The 19,828-nt window shown below is 41.8% G+C and overlaps 1 protein-coding gene across 4 annotated transcripts in view; it reads right to left on the reverse strand.

The window, feature by feature from the left end:
• Positions 1-19,828, reverse strand: part of adam8a (ADAM metallopeptidase domain 8a) — a 53,060-nt gene that overhangs the window by 7,631 nt on the left and 25,601 nt on the right. For 3 of the 4 annotated variants that reach the window (XM_070865732.1, XM_070865728.1, XM_070865731.1), the window contains 10 exons: positions 16,988-17,077; positions 14,843-15,038; positions 13,012-13,114; positions 11,469-11,649; positions 10,638-10,715; positions 9,908-9,992; positions 8,683-8,806; positions 6,758-6,944; positions 4,579-4,638; positions 2,841-2,912 (listed from right to left, as the gene is read on the reverse strand). In XM_070865732.1, coding sequence (XP_070721833.1) covers positions 2,841-2,912; positions 4,579-4,638; positions 6,758-6,944; positions 8,683-8,806; positions 9,908-9,992; positions 10,638-10,715; positions 11,469-11,649; positions 13,012-13,114; positions 14,843-15,038; positions 16,988-17,077 — 1,176 coding nt within the window. The remainder of the gene's footprint in view (positions 1-2,840; positions 2,913-4,578; positions 4,639-6,757; positions 6,945-8,682; positions 8,807-9,907; positions 9,993-10,637; positions 10,716-11,468; positions 11,650-13,011; positions 13,115-14,842; positions 15,039-16,987; positions 17,078-19,828) is intronic. The other variant, XM_070865729.1, reaches the window with a different exon arrangement.

The following is a 19,828-nucleotide window of genomic DNA, read 5'->3' on the forward strand; positions in this document are numbered from 1 at the left end:
AAGGGAGGGAGGGGGGGGGGAAGAAGGGAGGGAGGGGGGGGAAGAAGGGAGAAGAAGAAGGGAGGGATGGGGGGAGAAGGGAGGGGGGGGGGAGAAGGGAGGGAGGGGAGAGAAGGAGGGAGGGAGGGAGGGGGGGAAGAAGGGAGGGAGGGGGGAAGAAGGGAGGGAGGGGGGGGAAGAAGGGAGGGAGGGGGGGAAGAAGGGAGGGAGGGGGGGAAAGAAGGGAGGGAGGGGGGAAAGAAGGGAGGGAGGGAGGGGGGGAAGAAGGGAGGGAGGGGGGGGAAGAAGGGAGGGAGGGGGGGGAAGAAGGGAGGGAGGGGGGGGGAAGAAGGGAGGGAGGGGGGGGAAGAAGGGAGGGAGGGGGGGAAGAAGGGAGGGAGGGGGGGAAGAAGGAGGGAGGGAGGGGGGAAGAAGGGAGGGAGGGGGGGAAGAAGGGAGGGAGGGGGGGAAGAAGGGAGGGAGGGGGGGGAAGAAGGGAGGGAGGGGGGGAAGAAGGGAGGGAGGGGGGGAAGAAGGGAGGGAGGGGGGGAAGAAGGGAGGGAGGGGGGGGGAGAAGGGAGGGGGGGGAAGGGAAGAAGAGAGGTAGGGAGAGAGAGAGGGAGGGAGAGAGGGAGGGGAAGAGAGGGAGGGGGGTGGGAGGGGAATAGAGGGAGGGGGTGGGAGGAGAAGAGAGGAGGGGAAGAAGGAAGGGAGGGATGGGAAGAAGGAAGGGAGGGAGAAAGGAGAGGGAGGCTGAATGGGCCGGGCCCAAGACTTAGGCCCAGCACCGGATTTACAGGTAGGTGGCGTCGGCTCCAGGGTCGAGGGGCCGGGGAGGGTGAGGGGAGAGCGGAGATCGGGTTGGGGGGGGAGCGGGGGCGGGGGAGCGGAGCGTCAGTCGGGTGGGGGGTGGGGGGGGGCGCGGGGGGGGGGCGCGGGTCAGGTCCGGCCGGGAGGAAGCAGGAGCTGGGAGTGGGAGGCAGCCTTATCCACGCAGCCCCAGTGAGGCTATTCGGCCAGGGCTAGGGGCTGCATGCTTCGGGCCCCTCCCACACAGTTTTGGGCGCCTGGAGTTACTGCACATGCGCGCCCACTATAGCGCGCATGTGCAGAGATCCCGGCACTGTTTTCAGCTTGTGCTGTGCCGCGCCCAGCTCCAGAGGACCTGCAGGGAACCAGAGAATAGGTAAGATTTTTTTAGGCGCACTTTGTGGCACGAAAAACGGGCGCCCAGGTCAGGGCTGCGCCGTTCTAAGCGCGGCCCGAAACTTGGGCCCTTAATCTGGTGATACTTCACCAGTAGTGCAGTATTTAAAAAAAGGAGGCAGACAAAAAGCAGGAAACTATAGACCAGTTAACCTAACATCTGTCGTTGGAGAAAATGCTGGAGTCCATTATTAAGGAAGCAGTAGCGGGACATTTGGAAAAGCATGATTCAATCAAGCAGAGTCAGCATGGTTTTATGAAAGGGAAATCATGTTTGACAATTTGCTGGTGTTCTTTGCAGATGTAACGAGCAGAGTGGATAAGGGGGAATCAGTGGATGTGGTGTATTTGGATTTCCAGAAGGCATTCGATAAGGCCACATAAGAGATTACTGCACAAGATAAAAGCTCACGGGGTTGGGGGTAAATATTAGCATGGATAGAGGATTGGCTAACTAACAAAAAACAGAGAATCGGGATAAATGGATCATTTTCCGGTTGGCAAACAGTGACTAGTGGGGTGCCACAGAGATCGGTGCTGCGTCCTCAACTATTTACAATCTATATTAATGACTTGGATGAAGGGACCGAGTGTAATGCAACCAAGTTTGCTGATGTTACAAAGCTGGGTGGGAAAGCAAATTGTGAGGACACAAAAAATCTGCAAAGGGATATAGACAGATTAAATGAGTGGGCAAAAAATTGGCAGATGGAGTATAATGTGGGAAAATGCGAGGTTATCCACTTTGGCAGAAATAATAGAAAAGCAAATTATAATTTAAAATGGAGAAAAATTGCAAAGTGCTGCAGTACAGAGAGACCTGGGGGTCTTTGTGCATGAAACACAAAAAGTTAGTATGCAGGTACAGCAAGTAATCAGGACGGCGAATGAAATGTTGGCCTTTATTGCAAGGGGAATGGAGTATAAAAGCAGAGAAGTCCTGCTACAACTGTACAGGGTATTGGTGAGGCCACACCTGGAGTACTGCGTATAGTTTTGGTCTCCGTATTTAAGGAAGGATATACTTGCTTTGGAGGCTGTTCAGAGAAGATTCATTAGGTTTATTGTGGAGATGAGGGGGTTGACTTATGAGGATAGATTGAGTAGGGTCTATACACATTGGAGTTTAGAAGAATGAGAGGTGATCTTATTGAAACAGATAATGAGGGGGCTCTACAAGGTGAATGCAGAGAGGATATTTCCACTCATAGGAGAATCAAAAATTAGAGGACATAGTTTCAGAATAAGGGGCCGCCCATTTAAAACTGAGTCGAGAAGAAATTTCTTCTCGGAGGGTTACAAATCTATGGAATTCTCTGCCCCAGAGAGCTGTGGAGGCTGGATCATTGATTATATTTAAGGCGGAGATAGTCAGATTGTTGAGCGATAAGGGAGTAAAGGGTTATGGGGAGCAGGCAGGAAAGTGGAGCCGAGTCCATGATCAGATCAGCCATGATCTTATTAAATGGCGAGCAGGCTCAAGGGGCCAAATGGCCGACTCCTGCTTCTATTTCTTATGTTCTTATTTGCGTTATTTCATAAGCACGAGGGACTGAATATTCACAAATGAGTGTTACCCTATTTTGTATCAATCATACTTTAAAACCCAATGAAAAATTATAATCAAACAAATGGACTAGACTTTTGACACTCACCGGCACACGCAGGGGTGGACCTGGTTTGGAAGAAGGGATTGGAGGTGGTGCACTCGGCTTTACGATTTTGTGCTAGGGTCAGAAAGAAAAATGTTAATTTCCTGTTCTAATTTAATCCTGTTCAAAAGATTTTGTTTGATAAAAAAATGATCACAATAAAGCCAGCTAAACATGCACAAATGAATACGATTGTGACCATCGGAGATTTTTACAACTTGGCTGGGTTGATGAGTTCATACACAGGCAGGTATGCTCTGCCCAGGAATGGACTCATGCTCACTCTCACTCTGGTGAGGGGGGAGATCCAGTCAATTGGACAGAGTATCTGAATTTTAGTAGAGAGAGAATGGGGAAATAGTAACATTGTTGGTTCTTATAACTGCTTAAGCCTTCAGTTGCAGTACTGAATCCAGTTTCACTTTTAGGATCCATGAAATATAGACTGAAAGTATGGTAGCAACTCCAAATGTTCACTTAAACTCATTGGGCCAAAAATTGAGGTCTGAGGCTTCCTTCGTATGAACGCCTCCGACCCGAAAAAAATCTTCGAATCTACCTGGTGGTCCCGGAGAAACGTAGGATCCCGGTCAGAGGCCTAGATTCGCTGCGCATCGCATGGGGACCTGTCTTTGAGGTATGTAAGTCCAAGCTGGGGTCACATGGGCCTGGACAACCAATCACGATGCACTATTCTCATCGATAATAATGGGAACACCGTTTGTGCGAGTTCCATTACTATCAATGAGAAAAACACCCAAACACAACATAATAAATAAAACACCTTACATATTTAAAATTAATTGAAATTAAAGTTAATTAAATGTTTTGGAAAAAATATTTATTTTTTGGAATTTTTTTTAATGTATTTAAATACGGTTTAAAATAAACTTACCTTCACGGACAGGGTTTTTAAACATAAAAATGTGTTTTTAAATTACATTTTTCTATGTTTTAAAACTCTTACGCTGACCAGGCGCAAGAGTTTGAAGGACATTTGCTGGGCATGAGTATGGGCGAATAGCCCAATCTCGGCCGTGCAAATGTCCTTTCTGCAGGGAAGCGTTCGATCTGTCAAGACAAAACTTGACAGATTGGAAAAGCCGGTTTTTGGCGCATGTGCATCGCGCCCCGAAGGCCGGCTTTTGTGTGGCCTCGCCGGGTCCGTGCGCACTTCGTACGGACCCGGTGAGGCGGAATTTTAGCCCCATTAAATAGATAGTGGATACCCAATTGGCTATAAGGCAGAAATCTCATTGAGGGGTCAAGGTCATAACAAACTGGTAGAGTGAAACACAAGTAGTTTATAACCATCCTCTGAAAATATTAAACCACAGTTTTGAAATTCGCCCAAAGAACCTTTAAGTAATGCAGTGAAATTTCTAGGAAATGGTTGTGGGCCTTCTTATTTTGCCAGTAGTGACTGTGAATGCAGATTGGGCACTCTCAACTCCACACCGAATAGTAAAACGATTATAAAAGAAAAATACTGCGGATGCTGCAAATCTGAAATAAGTTCTGAAAAAAGGTCATCTGTTTCCCTCTCAACTGTAGCTGCCTGACCTGCTGAGTATTTCCAGCATTTTCTGTTTTTATTATAATAAAATGCTGATTTATCATTTGATAAACCTGATAACTACGGGTTTATCAAATGATAAATCAACAGTTGCTTACCAAAAAATAGCCAGTATGTATTTATAATAAATTCACAGCAAAGACTTTATACGTGACATTATTATACCTGCAGAGGTTTTGCTGTAGTGCTTGTAGAAAAACTCTTGAGGGGGGCTGGTTTTGGAGGCTACAAGGAAGTAAAAAAAGACCAAATAAAATCAACTCAGGCAGATAGTTGAAACTTAATTTATAATATCCTATCAATTCAACTTTTACTCATTAGGATTTTATCTGGATTAATAACTTATTCTGACATATCTAGGATATTGGTCATGTGTTTTTTTCCCAATTCATTAACTGATTTTAGATTACCAAACATACTTTTCATTTCCTCAAGTATGCATATTATGAACAGTTATTGTGCAACTATTTTTCAGAAGGCTGAGAAGAAGCTTAATATGGAGTTCCAAGATCTGTTTACCAGTCATCCATATGCAACTTTAGCAACTATACTGACACCAATGAACAAGATTTAAAGAATCCAATGGCCTACAATCATAGCATGACAACTACAAAACCAACACCATTTTCTCATCACATCAATCTTATAATGACATTGATGTAATTGCATAACATTGTCTTCGTACTCTAATGCTTTCGAGACAATAACATTTATTGTAAGCATTTATGATATAAACAGAAAACATGTTCGAGACTCATTAGATCTATGTATTCTGTGTACAGAGCGGCCATCAGTAAACTATAGCTGTTTGTGGGGCAATTATGCTACCTCAAGATAAATATACCAAGTAACCGAATAGATGTTGCCCTCACTTTCAAGGAGAAAACAGCTTTAGAATGCAGCAAGTATCTGGAGCTTTAAAAACATAAAGCAAGGCATGAGAAGAGGTCATTTAGCATATCCAACTTGTTCCTTCTTCAGGTCTTGTATTTCTCAATAATTTTAAAGTACAAGTGAAGGACTATGGCCCATAAGTCCAGGATACCATGAGGTTTGAAAAGAGAAGTGGTCAGATGATGCTGAGCTTGTGTATTAAAAGCTTATAAATTATAAGAGAAAAGGAAGTCTGAATGAAGTATGGAGTTCAATGGCCACCAATTCCATCCTCATCCCTGGCCACTGCCTGAGGCTGAACCGGGCTCTTTGCAATCTCGTTGTCCTATCTGAACTTGATCTGAGCTTCTGACCCCATAATCCTCCCCATCACCAAGACTGCTTAATATCGCCCGTCTCCACCCCTGCCTCTGCCCATCTGCTGCTGAAACACTCAGCCACCCTTTCGTTACCTCCAGACTCAACTATGCCAGTGCTCTCCTGGCTGGCCTTCCATCTTCCACCCTCCGTAAAGTTTAGCTCATCCAAAGCTCTGCTGTCCATATCCTTACTCACACCAAGTCCCATTCACCATTACCCTTATGCGCGTTGACCTACATCCGGTCCTGGGCCAGCAATGCCTCAAATTTAAAATTCTCATCCTTTCAAATCCCAGTGGCCTTACTCCTCCTTATCTCTGTAACCCTCTCCAGCCCTACAACCCTCCTGAGAACTCTGCATTCCTCCAATTCTGAACTCTTGTGCATACCTGATTTCTTTCGCCCTTCTATTGTCAGCTGTGCCTTCAGAGGTCTAAGCCCTAAGCTTGGAATTCCCTCCCTAAACCTGTTCACCTCCTCCTTTAAGACACTCCTGAAAATCTACCTCTTTCACCAAGCTTTCGGTCACCTGTCCCAATATTTCTATGTGACTCTATAAAATTTTGTTTGACAACGCTCCTATCAAGTGCTTTGGGTTGTTTTACTACATAAAAAGGTGCTACATAAATGAAATTGTTATTTGAGGTGCTGAATGCAATGTCTTGATTTCAACAGTGGGGAGGTGGGGAAGTGCGAATGGCATATTTGAAACTTGAACAAGAGAAGAAAGTTTACAGGAGTAATGACTACAGTCGAATTGATAAAATAAAATAAAGACAAAAAAGTGCGACAGGTTGGAGGCTAGAGGTGAGAAAAGGATCGTCAGACAACAAGATTTTCTTCTTTCTTGTGCAGGAATATAGAATATAGAAGAGTCATTACAAAAGCTTAAATATGGGAGCGGTGTTGAAGTTTTTGGAAGGACCTGGATTGTATAGAGGATTTTACCACTGAAGGATTTGTAGAAGAGTACACAATTGTACTTAATGCATGATGTAACTGTGTCATGGAAGCAGACTGTGATTAAATATAGTAGAAGTGATACTGGAACCAACAGGAAAATGTTGAGTACATCATGGTGATGGATTTACCTGAGGTGGTGGACGATTGGGTATCACCGTGATCTGCAATCGCTGATCATCGTTTGAAGCAACAAGTAGCGAATGTTTCACATGTGGACTCCTGTTGCTAGGATACACTACTTTAGAGTTGGTTTTGTGCTTCCCTTCGACAAACATTGGATTTGACAAACCACCTGATGAACTGCATTTTATTGGTCTGCAATGAGATTGAAATGAAAAATTTATGCCCAACATTTAAACCCAAATTAATCACCATTTTTAAAATTGACCTTCTCTCTACTTCGCGAGCTGCACCATAGCCTAGGCAATTTTGTTGTTGAATTACTACTCTCGTAGGGTGAAACTGCAAAATGCGGTATGAAATTCTGGTAGCTGCTACTTTCTAACAAAGGCATTATCTGTAGAATATAAACAAGTTAAAATTTTAATTGTAATTCTACCCAGATGAATTCCTTCCTAAATTTACATAGTGCAAATTCAACCCCTCCTGATCACTTTTTTTTCAGCCAGAGTTGAAAATAATGCCATTGAGAAAAGGTGTTGTTTTGAGATGTTAGTCATATGTGGCTAATTGGGAATTGAGAAGTGGATAATTATATTTTGATTAGTAAATAAAAAGTGAGTAATAATATATATATTCACACAATACTTGAACTATTATTGGTAAAATGGCAAGATGAAAAGTAGAGTGTGTGTGTGTGTGTAAAAAAGAGTTCTTGATCGTTGTGTATGTTTTAATTCCTTGATTACCGCTTATACTACTAAAAAGTTGTGTTGCAGAGGTGAACACGCCATACTTCAGCACTTTGGTAAGACTGATAATATTGCATGGTGAGGGGAGCTGTGATTGTGATCAGCTCGACCAATTGGAATAATCATCACAGACCGGCTGAAGAAACCAAGCAACAATGAGCAGCTCCAACAAGGCAAAGCGCAAGCAGCATCCGACTGCGTACTGCATGCGGAGCAAGGGCTGGTCTGGGGCATCTTGCTGTGGCAATAGTCACTGATGAAGTCGAAGTTGCACTCTCAACTTTTGGGCAACAATCTAAAAGTTGCATTAAGATGTGCTGTGTGATAAATTCATGCCAGAATGCCAAACTTTTTTGAAAGAAGACTGCAAAGTTTCACGCTGAGTGATGGTAGATGTTGGTTAATCATTTTTACACATATGAAATACATTTACCCGTATGGCATGTAGGGCGTTTTCTACTAAAATGAGTGCATGTGACCACAATGGTGTTGCTGCAGTTATGCCTTTGGTTAGTCAGTGACTTCAATTGAACAACACTGATCTCAACTAAACTACCAAGTCCTCAATGACATATACCCACAGTTCTTTACAGAAAACAATTATTGTGCAACTCTACTATACAGATTGACCACAGAATTAGAATTTTAAACAAATATGTTTTTAAAATGGAAAGCAAAAATGAAGACTAAAGGTTGTGATTTACATGTGGCTTTGGTTCCCCTTGTAATGTGCAGGTGTGAAGATTAGTTAATTTGCATCAATAGAACACTTTAATAGAGTTATGTCAGGATTACTACATAGATGATTCAAACCCACTTCTGATGGGTCAAAATTCAAACTTTGCATTCACTTTATACACCATTCCTGAATCACTGTAAAATGTTCCAGTTAACTTGTTTATATAATCTTTACTCATTCAGACAAATGCATTTGATGAAGTACTCATGTTTATGGAAATACGCTACTGGCCATATTTCCCCAAATTATCTGAAAGAGCGAAAGCATTCTTGTTGTTTTAACCAGACCCAGCTAACTCCTGTGATATAGAGAGATACACTTGCAACAATAAAACCCCTGACACACGAGCGAATAACACAGGATTTAAAAAAAATATTTTTAAAAAAGTGTTCAGTAACAGTGACTGAAGTAAGGAAAAAATGAGTTCTCATTCAGTACTCACATTTTGTTTGTATATTTCTTCATTAGGCATCTTTTATAATACAGAAGTGCACCACTTATTAGGATAAGTAAAATGATGAAGGGCAGGACCACTGAAATAATGATGATTGTGGCAGCATTTCCCACTGAAAAGAAAATTGTAAATTAATTCATTTCTGCAAGTACACAGTGCACTTTAAGCTATACAAACAAAAGGCAGATTAAAGGCTATAACACAACTTCCTAGAAGCCTTGCTAATGGACGACAAAAATAACTGGGATTGTGTGTAGAAAACAAAAAAAACCTTTGTTGCACGCAGTCAACACTCCATGTTATGCGGTGGTACAACACGAGTTTACTCGTGATTTTTCACACAATGAGCTGCCGATCTCAGTCTAAATGTGAGGAAAGAGGCAAGTACATCCACACATACAGAATGAGAAAGTTGAGGAGGGACAGGATGAAAAAAATTGGAGGGAGAGAAGCAGAATTTTTCTCTTAGCCCATCAGGTCAAGGAGTGGAACACTTGCCCCAGCCCCCATCACAGGAGGGGTTAGATTCATATCCAATTAACTGCCTCAGGCACAGGAACTAAACGGCACAGAGTGGAAGAGAGTGTTTCTACCAGGGGATCATAAAATGGCGTGGATGCCAGTTGTGCAGAAATCCATATCATAGGAGCAGGACACAATTAAAGTGAATCTTCAAATCAATTCCTTGAAATTCAGACATTTTGAATTAAATTTAGTCTTTAAAACATTTAGGATTGAACAATTAAGTTTTTGCAATATACACCTTTAAAAAATAAAATACAAAGGAAAACGTATCTTGTGTGACAATTAGTACGGGAATAAATTTTAAAATTGTCATGTTACAATCTGACCAACAGTAACTGGACTTTTTGGTTTTGGTGAAAATGGACATTTTTAGGGACGTATAATTTTTATTCTAAAATGCATGTGTGTGTTATGGAATGAATATTATCCAAAAATAATTTCCATAAACAAATAATGAGTTGGCTAATCACATGAAATAAATTCAATAATCTCTAGATTTACAATTTATTTTTAAAAATCAACAGTTACAGTTTGCATGGGAACTGGATGTAAAGTAATTGTGTAGAAAATTAATAGGTCTACAACATAACCCATTTAAAGATGTGGGTAGCTATTACTTGGAGATACGTATAAAGGTTTGTGTACATGTAGAGTCACCTTATTTCTGTGTGGTTGGTTGGATTCTTACCTGCTGGTAAGCCACCATTTCGTGTAACACAATATGGCGGCGCCCAACCTGGATCACAGTGACATTCTCGCTTGTGATTACAAACCTTAAAAATAATTCAGAAGGTTAGCAACAATTGGAATCTCACCTGATAGGGAATAAATTCATGAAAATAACCATCACCTCAATGAAATACACAGATGTGTTACACAGTGCTATGTGCAGCTTCTCAATGCAAGAGTTACTCGCTGTTACTCTCAGTAATATAGTTAATACATCAATTAAAGTGATTTAGTCTCACCAACAGAAGCTAAAATCAACTTTACACATCGAATCATACCCAAAGAAGGATGCCATTTGGCCCATCGTGCCTGTGCTGGCTCTTTGAAAGAGCTGTCCAATTAGTCCCACTCCCTGCTCTTTCCTCATAGCCCTGCACATATTTCTCCTTCAAATATATATCCAACTCCCTTTTTAAAGCTACTATTGAATCTGCTTCCACCACCCTCAGGCATTGAATTCCAGATCATAACATCTCACAGCATAAAAATAAAACTCATCTCCCCTCTGGTACTTTTGCCAATGATCTTAATTCTGTGACTCCTGCCAGTGGAACCAGTTTCTCCTTATTTACACGATCAAAACCCTTCACAATTATGAACACCTCTATAAAATCTCCCTCTGGGCAGCTAATGCTAAAAAGTAGCTTGCATTGATGAAAAATGGAGAAATAATTCTGCAAGAGCCATACCCCATGGTTATTGCATTTGCCTGAACAGTTTCTTGATCCATAAAGTAGAAGACTCTGGCACCGACCACTGTAGCAGACCTGTAACAAGACAAATAAAATATATTTTGTAAAACAATGCAAGATCTGACCAGTCACATGCCCAAAAATCATAAGTGAAGAACTTGCCAATAAAATCTAAAGCATCATAGGACACGTAACAAAATATTTTTGTGTAGGATATATATATATATATATATATATTGCTACAGGTATGTATTATAGGAAGTGCCTCATTATTGACTAGTGGGTGGTTTAGATTATAACATAGCAAGAATCACAATCTATCTGTACTGAAACATTGCTTTCTCTCACCCAGCAGGTTAGCAAAAGAGAAATCACAAATAAAGAACCTGTATTTATATAATGCTTTCTAATGTATTCAGGACGTTCCCAAGTGCTTCACATCCAAAGAATTACTTTTGAAATGCAGTCACGGTTGTTATGTAGGCAAATGCAGCAGACAGTTTGCACAAAGCAAGGTACCACACACAGCAAATGAATGACTGACCAATTAATATACATTTTGATTGAGGGAGGACTGTTGGTCAAGAACTCCCTTCTCTTCCTCAAATTGTGCCATGAACAGGCAGACAGGGCCTTGGTCTAAAAGGTCATCTGAAAGATGGAACATTGAATGTAGCAACTGCCCGCAGCTCACCAGTCCAATTTAAATGAGGCTCGAGGCCCAATTTCCATCTGTTCCGGTGCAGGGATCGTTCCCCTGTGCTATTTCTAACCCAAGAAATTCTTTCAGAAAGATTGCTCATGATAGTTACTGTTATCATTTCTTACCATCCCATCTCCACATTTTGTCCCAGAAGGTACGAGTCCAGGGTCAGCAGTTACTTCACTCTGTTCATTCACTGTCGCAATTTTACACAATTTGTTCTGGAATAGTTTCAGTTCATACTTTGCTTGAGTGACTGGAAACTTGTTTCCTCCGACACAGTGCATTTTACCACATTTTATATCCCTGCAAAAAGAATAAACCTCTCATGGAGAATTGAATTGAAAAGGATGACATTTTCTCGACCTAGCTTTTTAATTGCCCATGTGGTCAATACCCAGAACTCAAGTGGTTTCTAGTTAACAGTTTATAGTAATTTCTTGAAATGTATGTAGCTTTACTATTATTTCCCTATAATTTCTAAGCAATGCACTAAACATCGGAACATAAACATTTCTCAACACGTGTCCTCAGAGGCACAGGTTGCAATAACTTATGAATGCTTATCCCTGTGGCCATGGAGGCTTTGGGTTCCAATATAGAAGAGACTCTCTCGTGGCCTTGTAGACCTCATTGCTGCCTTCAGATCTGTTTCCATGCAGATTAGCAGTTATGTTACAAGAGTGCTCAGCATTAGGGGCATGGCTGGAGAAGGCGTGGTTGAGATTGCTGTCAGTCAGTGCAATGCCACAGATGGATCATCTAGCTCTCCTGCACAAATAACAGCACAGGTATCAGAAATTTGGAAGGACTATCCAGCCACAACATCAGAGTCTGACACAGTTTTAGAGCCATCGGAGGAATCGGCAGGTGATGCAAGGTCACCTTAATCCCAAGTGGCACACAATGGACCCCAACAGCCAGCCAGTACACTTATCCTTCAGCTGAGAAAAAAATAATCACATCAGCATCCTCAATCAGAGTCCAGCATGTGAGTGCAAGAGACAAGGCTTAAGTGTCTGCAGCTAAAAGTACTTAGTCTCTTCTTAAGATTCCATCATAGATGCCAATGTCCAGCCAATTCAGTTGATTCCACGTGCCATTAAGCACTACACACAGCAAAGGCTATGGGCCCTGGTGATATCCCATCTGTAATGCTGAAGATCGGTGCACTAGAGCTAGCTGCTCTCCTAGTCAAACTGTTCCAGTACAGCTATTACACTGGAATGTACTCAACAATATGGAAGATTGCCCAGGTATGTCCTATCCACAAAGAACACAATAAATGTAACCCAGATAAGTACAGTACTATCATCTCAATCAGTCAAGTGCTGGAAGTCGTCATCAATAGTGCTATCAAGTGACACCTACTCACCAATAATATCAGTTCAGTTTGAGTTCCCTCAGCATCACTTGCATTTATATAGCACTTATAATGTAGTAAAATGCCCCAAGGCGCATCACAGGAGTGTTATCTGACCAAATTTGACACCAAGCCACATAGAGATATTAGGACAGGTGACCAAAAAGCTTGGTCAAAGAGGTTTAAGGAGCAACTTAAAAAGGAGGAAAGGTGGAGAGGTTTAGGGAGGAATTCCAGAGCTCAGGGCCTAGGCAGCTGAAGGCACGGCCGCCAATGGCTGCATTAAAAAAGTTGTTTATACTTACTTTCCCCGGCAGGCTTCATAACCGTTTTTAGTCGTTTTGCAATGAACATATTTATCTCCTCTCACATTATGCTGAAAGCAGTCATCATGTGCCACCATTGCACCTGTACAATACCAGAGAAAATGTTTATTTTACCCAATAAGTCTGCTGAGTTTAATTAATAAATTCACATAAAAAAGAAATGACAGATTACACTTATTGGAGATTTTGCAAAACAGCAAGTAGCTTGATGTGAGTATTATGAATGATGGGCACAAAGTCATCATTATATCAACTTGGTTTGAAAATACTTCCATTTTGAGAGCATCTCTGCCAAGTCTGCGCAAGTCCTGAATTTGTGCATGTAGTGAAGTGGATGTATTCTGCTGACATTGGCCAAGAGAACCTCCTTGGAATGTGTCTCACCATTTTATGCCAATGCTATTGTTAATCTGGTTTCAGACAAGGCTGGGGATTTCCTCGGAGCAGTTCCTGTTCCACTGCTGTAACTTGCTGTATTTCCAGTGAAGTTATGGCAATGGAACAGGAGCAGATTTGAGGATGTTCCTATGTTTCTGCATAGTTTTTGGATTTCATCCCATCCATTCTATCTCTTCCATTACTGCCTTTGACCTACTATATTAGCACCTATCGAAACTCTTCAATTTTTTTCTTCAAGCATAATAATCACTGAGCGCTTTCTTTTTGGACTCGTCTTTGCTGTTTTCAGAATATATATTCCCACCATGTGCGATTAGTAGATTCGATCTTACAGCATTATCAATCTAACTTGCTATAAATTTCAAATGCTTGATATTAGAAAGTGGAACGGAGATATACTAAATAAAGTGAGCCAGCGTGGTGGCACAATGGCTGTTGGAACAGAATTCCTTGTTGACATTTATAAGAAATCGGAAACCTAACAGCTTCCAAATAATAAATGAAGGGATTTTGGTTGTTAACTTGAGGCAGATTGGCATGCTAAAGAGAATTGTGAATTATATTATTACATTTAAACTTAGTAGGGTGGAATGGCACAATTGTATTGTGACAACATCATTGCCAATGGTTTCTCATGCGTCAAATTTATTTATATGTTTTAACAGAAGCTAATATAAAACATTAAACCATATTAAAAAGTTAAAAATATTTCTAAAAATTACATGTTTGAGTGTTTCCTTGTTTGAATTTGTAATTTGCGATGAGTGGCCTCTGAAAAAATAAAATTAGATTTTTTTTTAAATGACATTGAAGCAGACACATTACAGGTTGGACCTCCCTTCTCCGGGACTCCCTTATCGAGCACCACCCCTCGTCCGGCATGATTCTGGTGGCCAGGGGCGCATGCGCAGAACGCAGCTGACCACCACCCCGACTTTGGGGCCCGCTGACACTCGGTCTACCGAGGGCCTGCCGACACTCGGCCCGCCAGGGGCATGGACCTCGCGCGGCCCCCCCCCCCCCCGCGCCCCAGGCGTGACCTCCCTTTATCCAGCAAAATCCCTTATTCGGCACAGGCCAGGTCCCGAGGTTGCCAGATAAGGGAGGTTCAAACTGTATCTGCTGTATCTCGAGCTTATCATGAAAGCCAACAAGCTGGTTTAGCTGTTGAGATCCAGAACAGGCTACTCCACAAACTAAATCTGCCCAAAAAACTCTTGAAAGTGCAGCTGTTGCTCTTTTGAAATGTAAAATATAAAAATGCCAATCAACACTGAAATATGAACGTGATAATGGAATGTAGAGATTGGAGCACTATCAATCTCAATTGTAGTTGAAGATGCTAGGCATAATGGACAGTTAACATTTTGGTGATTTTAGATTAAGTGAGTGAATTATGTGCATAAAGTACCTGCTCCCCATAGAGCAACACAGTGGTGTTGATGAGTAGGGCACTGCCCATTGTAGCAGTAGCCTTCCCCGTTGCTGCAGGGAGAACCATTCATTCTGAAGGCATCTTCCGGACACTGAGCACTCACGCCATTGCAGTAGTCAGACAGATCACAGTCGTGCTGTGAGGCCCTACAAATTTGTCCTGCTGGTTTGATCTGAATTAAAACAAGCAAATAGACAACCTTAAGAATCAACTCACAAATTACAGAACAAGTTATTTTAATTTGAAGCATGCCCATAAAAAGCAAATGACAGAATAAAATATTTTAATTTGAAGCATACCCATAAAAAGCAATGGTGAGATGCAGTCACCACATCAGAGAGCACAGATTACAAGACCCTGGATCAGTAGAAATTTCTGACTTGCAAATGATTCGCACATAAACATGGACCATCAACAAAAGCCACTTGGAGCCTGGTCCAAAGGCAGTCTCTCTCCACTACCCCAACAGGGCATTTTTTTTTTCTTTTGGCCCCCCCCATTCTAAAAAAGGATCTCTCTCACTTCTCCTTCAATGTAGTTCTCTTTGTCCCCCAACAGAACTTCCCACCCCAGTCCCTTCCATCGGGACAGTGTGTTTTGTTTATATTGGGCCTCATGACTTAACTGACCAGATGGAAATCATTAAGTATTTGGGGGGGTGGGGGGTGATAGACTGGAGTTCAGAACTCCAGCATAGTGGGGAGGGCAGTAGTTGACGTCAAGATTATGAATAAGTTTGTGATTTTTTTGCCCCCTCGAGTTGTGTTTTTTTTTAAAAAAGTGCTTGCCATAAATTTTATTTTCAGTGTTACATGTTATATACAAAAGTGACAAAATTTTTCAGTCGAATGTGATTGGTTATTTATAATCTAGATATAACACTGGGATTTGATTGGTTCTGGGTCTCTGTGACCTAGCTGGTTGAACGTCTGGAATGAGATTTACAATCTGATTGGTGGAAAGGATTCTACATTATTAGTGTTGTGTCTATAAGAATGTAATAGGGATATATATGCATTCATTCAGCACTTCAAACAATGATTTTATTTCGAAATGTATTAACTATGTTGTGTGAGTAAACTAGGCAGCCATTCTATACCAGGAATATGCCACACACAGGAACGAGATGAGTGACCAGATCGGGCAGGACTTTTCGCTTGGTTGATTCGCCCAAAATCAGCCAAACCAGCGCAAAAGATCATGGAATTTCAAGCGCAAATTGGCTTTTTGCAATCTTTTGCACTAGTTTTAAAAACATTGCACTCGAAGCTGAACCCGACCACAACTGGCCACGCCCCCAGATTGAATGAATCACCGTCGTGAGGTTTCTGCTACTTGCTTCTGTTTGTGCGCCTTCGAAGTGGGGCTTAAAATTAAGCTTTTTTTTAAGGCGCAAGGATACTTATCGGCAAGTTTTAAAAGCTTTTAAATACTATTTTATAATTTACTAAGAAACTGACTACTGTACACCAATGTAACTCGTAAATGGTTCTGTATAGTTTTTAAAAGTAATTTTCAGTTATTTAAAAATCACATTACGCAAAGATCATGGACTGATTAAAAATGCTTATTTTATGTGATAAACCCATTTTCAGCTGTGTTAATCAAACTGCACCAAGTTACCTCTCTTAAATATATCAAGGAATATTTTTCAGTGCAAATATTTAAAAAAAAATGTTCTAAAATGTTGCCCGATTGTGCTGGTTCATGGAAGATTTTACATTCGGTGATATGCAAATGAGCAAACGGAAACTTGAGCCCACTTCTTAAAACTAAGCAATTTTGAGTGCAATTTGCGCCCAGATCACCCTTTGCAACAAAAGCAGAAACTCTTAGCCAACATCTAGGTTTTGGAGATATTGGTTGAGGAAGCAAGGGAGCAATACTACATTTAGGGTTAGGGTTAGAAGAATTCCCTACTCTTTTTCTGCTTGTGCCATGTGATTTTTAACATCCATCTGAACAGGCAGACGGGGCATATGGTTAATGTCTCATGAGAAACAAGGCATATCCAACTTCCTCAGTACGGCACCAGAGTGTCAGTCTTGGTTACAGCCTCAAATGGATGGACCAATATTATTACTATAAATAATGATAATTACAGGTCGCTTGTCTTTGTACCTTGCAGTTCCGGCAGCATTCCCCATCAGAACACTCCACTCCCTCCTTGAATTTGCAGCTTGTAGCATTACAACAAGGATTGATGCATTCCTACAAGGGCAAACACCGATCAGTATTACACACATCAATAATCCCAACAAACCTTCAAATTATATCTGTACTTCCAAACAATTTACACCATTACTGCATCTGTACGCACTTCAAATCAGAAATCAATGGAGAATGACAAGTGGAGTAGAAATTAAAAGCAGCCATCCTCTAGTTCCAAATGAGTTGTAAAAACAGCAATCCCAGTGTTGGCATTGCTATGGAGCAACACAATGCAAGAGGATTTCCTTGTCCTGATGAAATGCATCCCAGGGTATTAAAAGAGATGGCGGAAGTTATAGCAGATGCATTCGTTATAATCTACCAAAATTCTCTGGACTCTGGGGAGGTACCATTGGATTGGAAAGCAGCTAATGTAACGCCTCTGTTTAAAAAAGGGGGCAGACAAAAGGCAGGTAACCATAGGCCGGTTAGTTTAACATCTGTAGTGGGGAAAATGCTTGAAGCTATCATTAAGGAAGAAATAGAGGGACATCTAGATAGGAATAGTGCAATCAAGCAGACGCAACATGGAGTCATGAAGGGGAAATCCCGTTTAACTAATTTACTGGAATTCTTTGAGGATATAACGAGCATGGTGGATAGAGGTGTACCGATGGATGTGGTGTATTTAGATTTCCAAAAGGCATTCGATAAGGTGCCACACAAAAGGTTACTGCAGAAGATAAAGGTACGCGGAGTCAGAGGAAATGTATTAGCATAGATAGAGAATTGACTGGCTAACAGAAAGCAGAGAGTCGGGATAACTGGGTCTTTTTCGGGTTGGAAATCAGTGGTTAGTGGTGTGCCACAGGGATCGGTGCTGGGACCACAACTGTTTGCAATATACATAGATGACCTGGAAGAGGGGACAGAATGTAGCATAACAAAATTTGCAGATGACACACAGATTAGTGGGAAAGCGGGTTGTGTCGAGGACACAGAGAGGGTGCAAAGAGATTTAGATAGGTTAAGCGAACGGGCTAAGGTTTGGGAGATGGAATACAATGTCGGAAAATGTGAGGTCATCCACCTTGGGAAAAAAAACAGTAAAAGGGAATATTATTTGAATGGGGAGAAATTACAACATGCTGCGGTGCAGAGGGACCTGGGGGTTATTGTGCATGAATCCCAAAAAGTTAGTTTGCAGGTGCAGCAGGTAATCAGGAAGGCGAATGGAATGTTGGCCTTCATTGCGAGAGGGATGGAGTACAAAAGCAGGGACTGTATAGGGTTATTGGTGAGGCCGCATCTGGAGTACTGCGTGCAGTTTTGGTCACCTTACTTAAGGAAGGATATACTAGCTTTGGAGGGGGTACAGAGACAAGTCACTAGGCTGATTCCGGAGATGAGAGGGTTACCTTATGATGATAGATTGAGTAGGCTGGGTCCTTACTCGTTGGAGTTCAGAAGGATGAGGGGTGATCTTATAGAAACATTTAAAATAATGAAAGGGATAGACAAGATATAGGCAGAGAGGTTGTTTCCACTGGTCAGGGAGACTAGAACTAGGGGGCACAGCCTCAAAATACGGGGGAGCCAATTTAAAACCGAGTTGAGAAGGAATTTCTTCTCCCAGAGGGTTGTGAATCTGTGGAATTCTCTGCCCAAGGAAGCAGTTGAGGCTAGCTCATTGAATGTATTCAAATCACAGATAGATAGATTTTTAACCAATAAGGGAATTAAGGGTATAGGGAGTGGGCGGGTAAGTGGAGCTGAGTCCACGGCCAGATCAGCCATGATCTTGTTGAATGGCGGAGCAGGCTCGAGGGGCTAGATGGCCTACTTCTGTTCCTAATTCTTATGTTATGTTATGTTCTATATCATTCTAGCATGCCTGCTCATCAGAAATTGATGAATGGAAGACGAACTAAGATTATGATCAATGGCTTCAAAATGTGATAGCTTGTTAGCAATTAGCTAGAGTTCAGCACCTAAGATTTCTTGTTTTACCTCAACCTTATTGCTCCCTTTAATTCAGGGTATTTAAAAGGTTAAAAATGACAACGTTGTTACAATTGTCAGGCATGCAATGTCAGTTAGCGGTACAACAGTGTATGTGTAATGCATCATTTTTGTAGTTTATTGGATAATCAAATTATTGTTTTTATGATTTTAGTGAATGAATGCTTAATGTTTACAGCATTTTTCTGTCTGTTTTAAATCATCATCATAAGCAGTCCCTCGGAATCGAGGAAGACTTGCTTCCACTCTAAAAAAAAAAGAGTTCTTAGGTGGTAAACAGTCCAATATGAGAATCACAGTACCAGTCATAGGTGGGACAGATAGCCATTGAGGGAAAGGGTGGGTGGGACTGGTTTGCCGCATGCTCTTTCTGCTGCCTGCGCTTGTGTTCTGCATGCACTTGGCGACGAGACTTGAGCTGCTCAGCGCCCTCCCAGATGCACTTCCTCCACTTAGGGCGGTCTTTGGCCAGGGACTCCCAGGTGTCAGTGGGGATGTTGCACTTTATCAGGGAGGCTTTGAGGGTGCCCTTGTATTTTAATAGAAGCATTAAGGACACATGAATATCATAGAAACTATTACAAACTTGTATGGTTATATTGCAGATAGTAATTTCTAGGTTTGCAAGGGCCAATCCTCTGGATGGATGCTCAGTGCAGAGCCTCACCCACCAGGAGCACAGACTGTAAATCCACAGTTGCACAGCCCATGTTTCTCTGTCCGTTAAAATTAGTGGATGGAAAATCGGGGGCAGCAGCCCGCGAATTCCCAAGCGGCATCCCTGTGGTG

Source organism: Pristiophorus japonicus, chromosome 22 (assembly GCF_044704955.1).
Source record: "Pristiophorus japonicus isolate sPriJap1 chromosome 22, sPriJap1.hap1, whole genome shotgun sequence".
Taxonomy (NCBI): Eukaryota; Metazoa; Chordata; class Chondrichthyes; family Pristiophoridae; genus Pristiophorus; species Pristiophorus japonicus.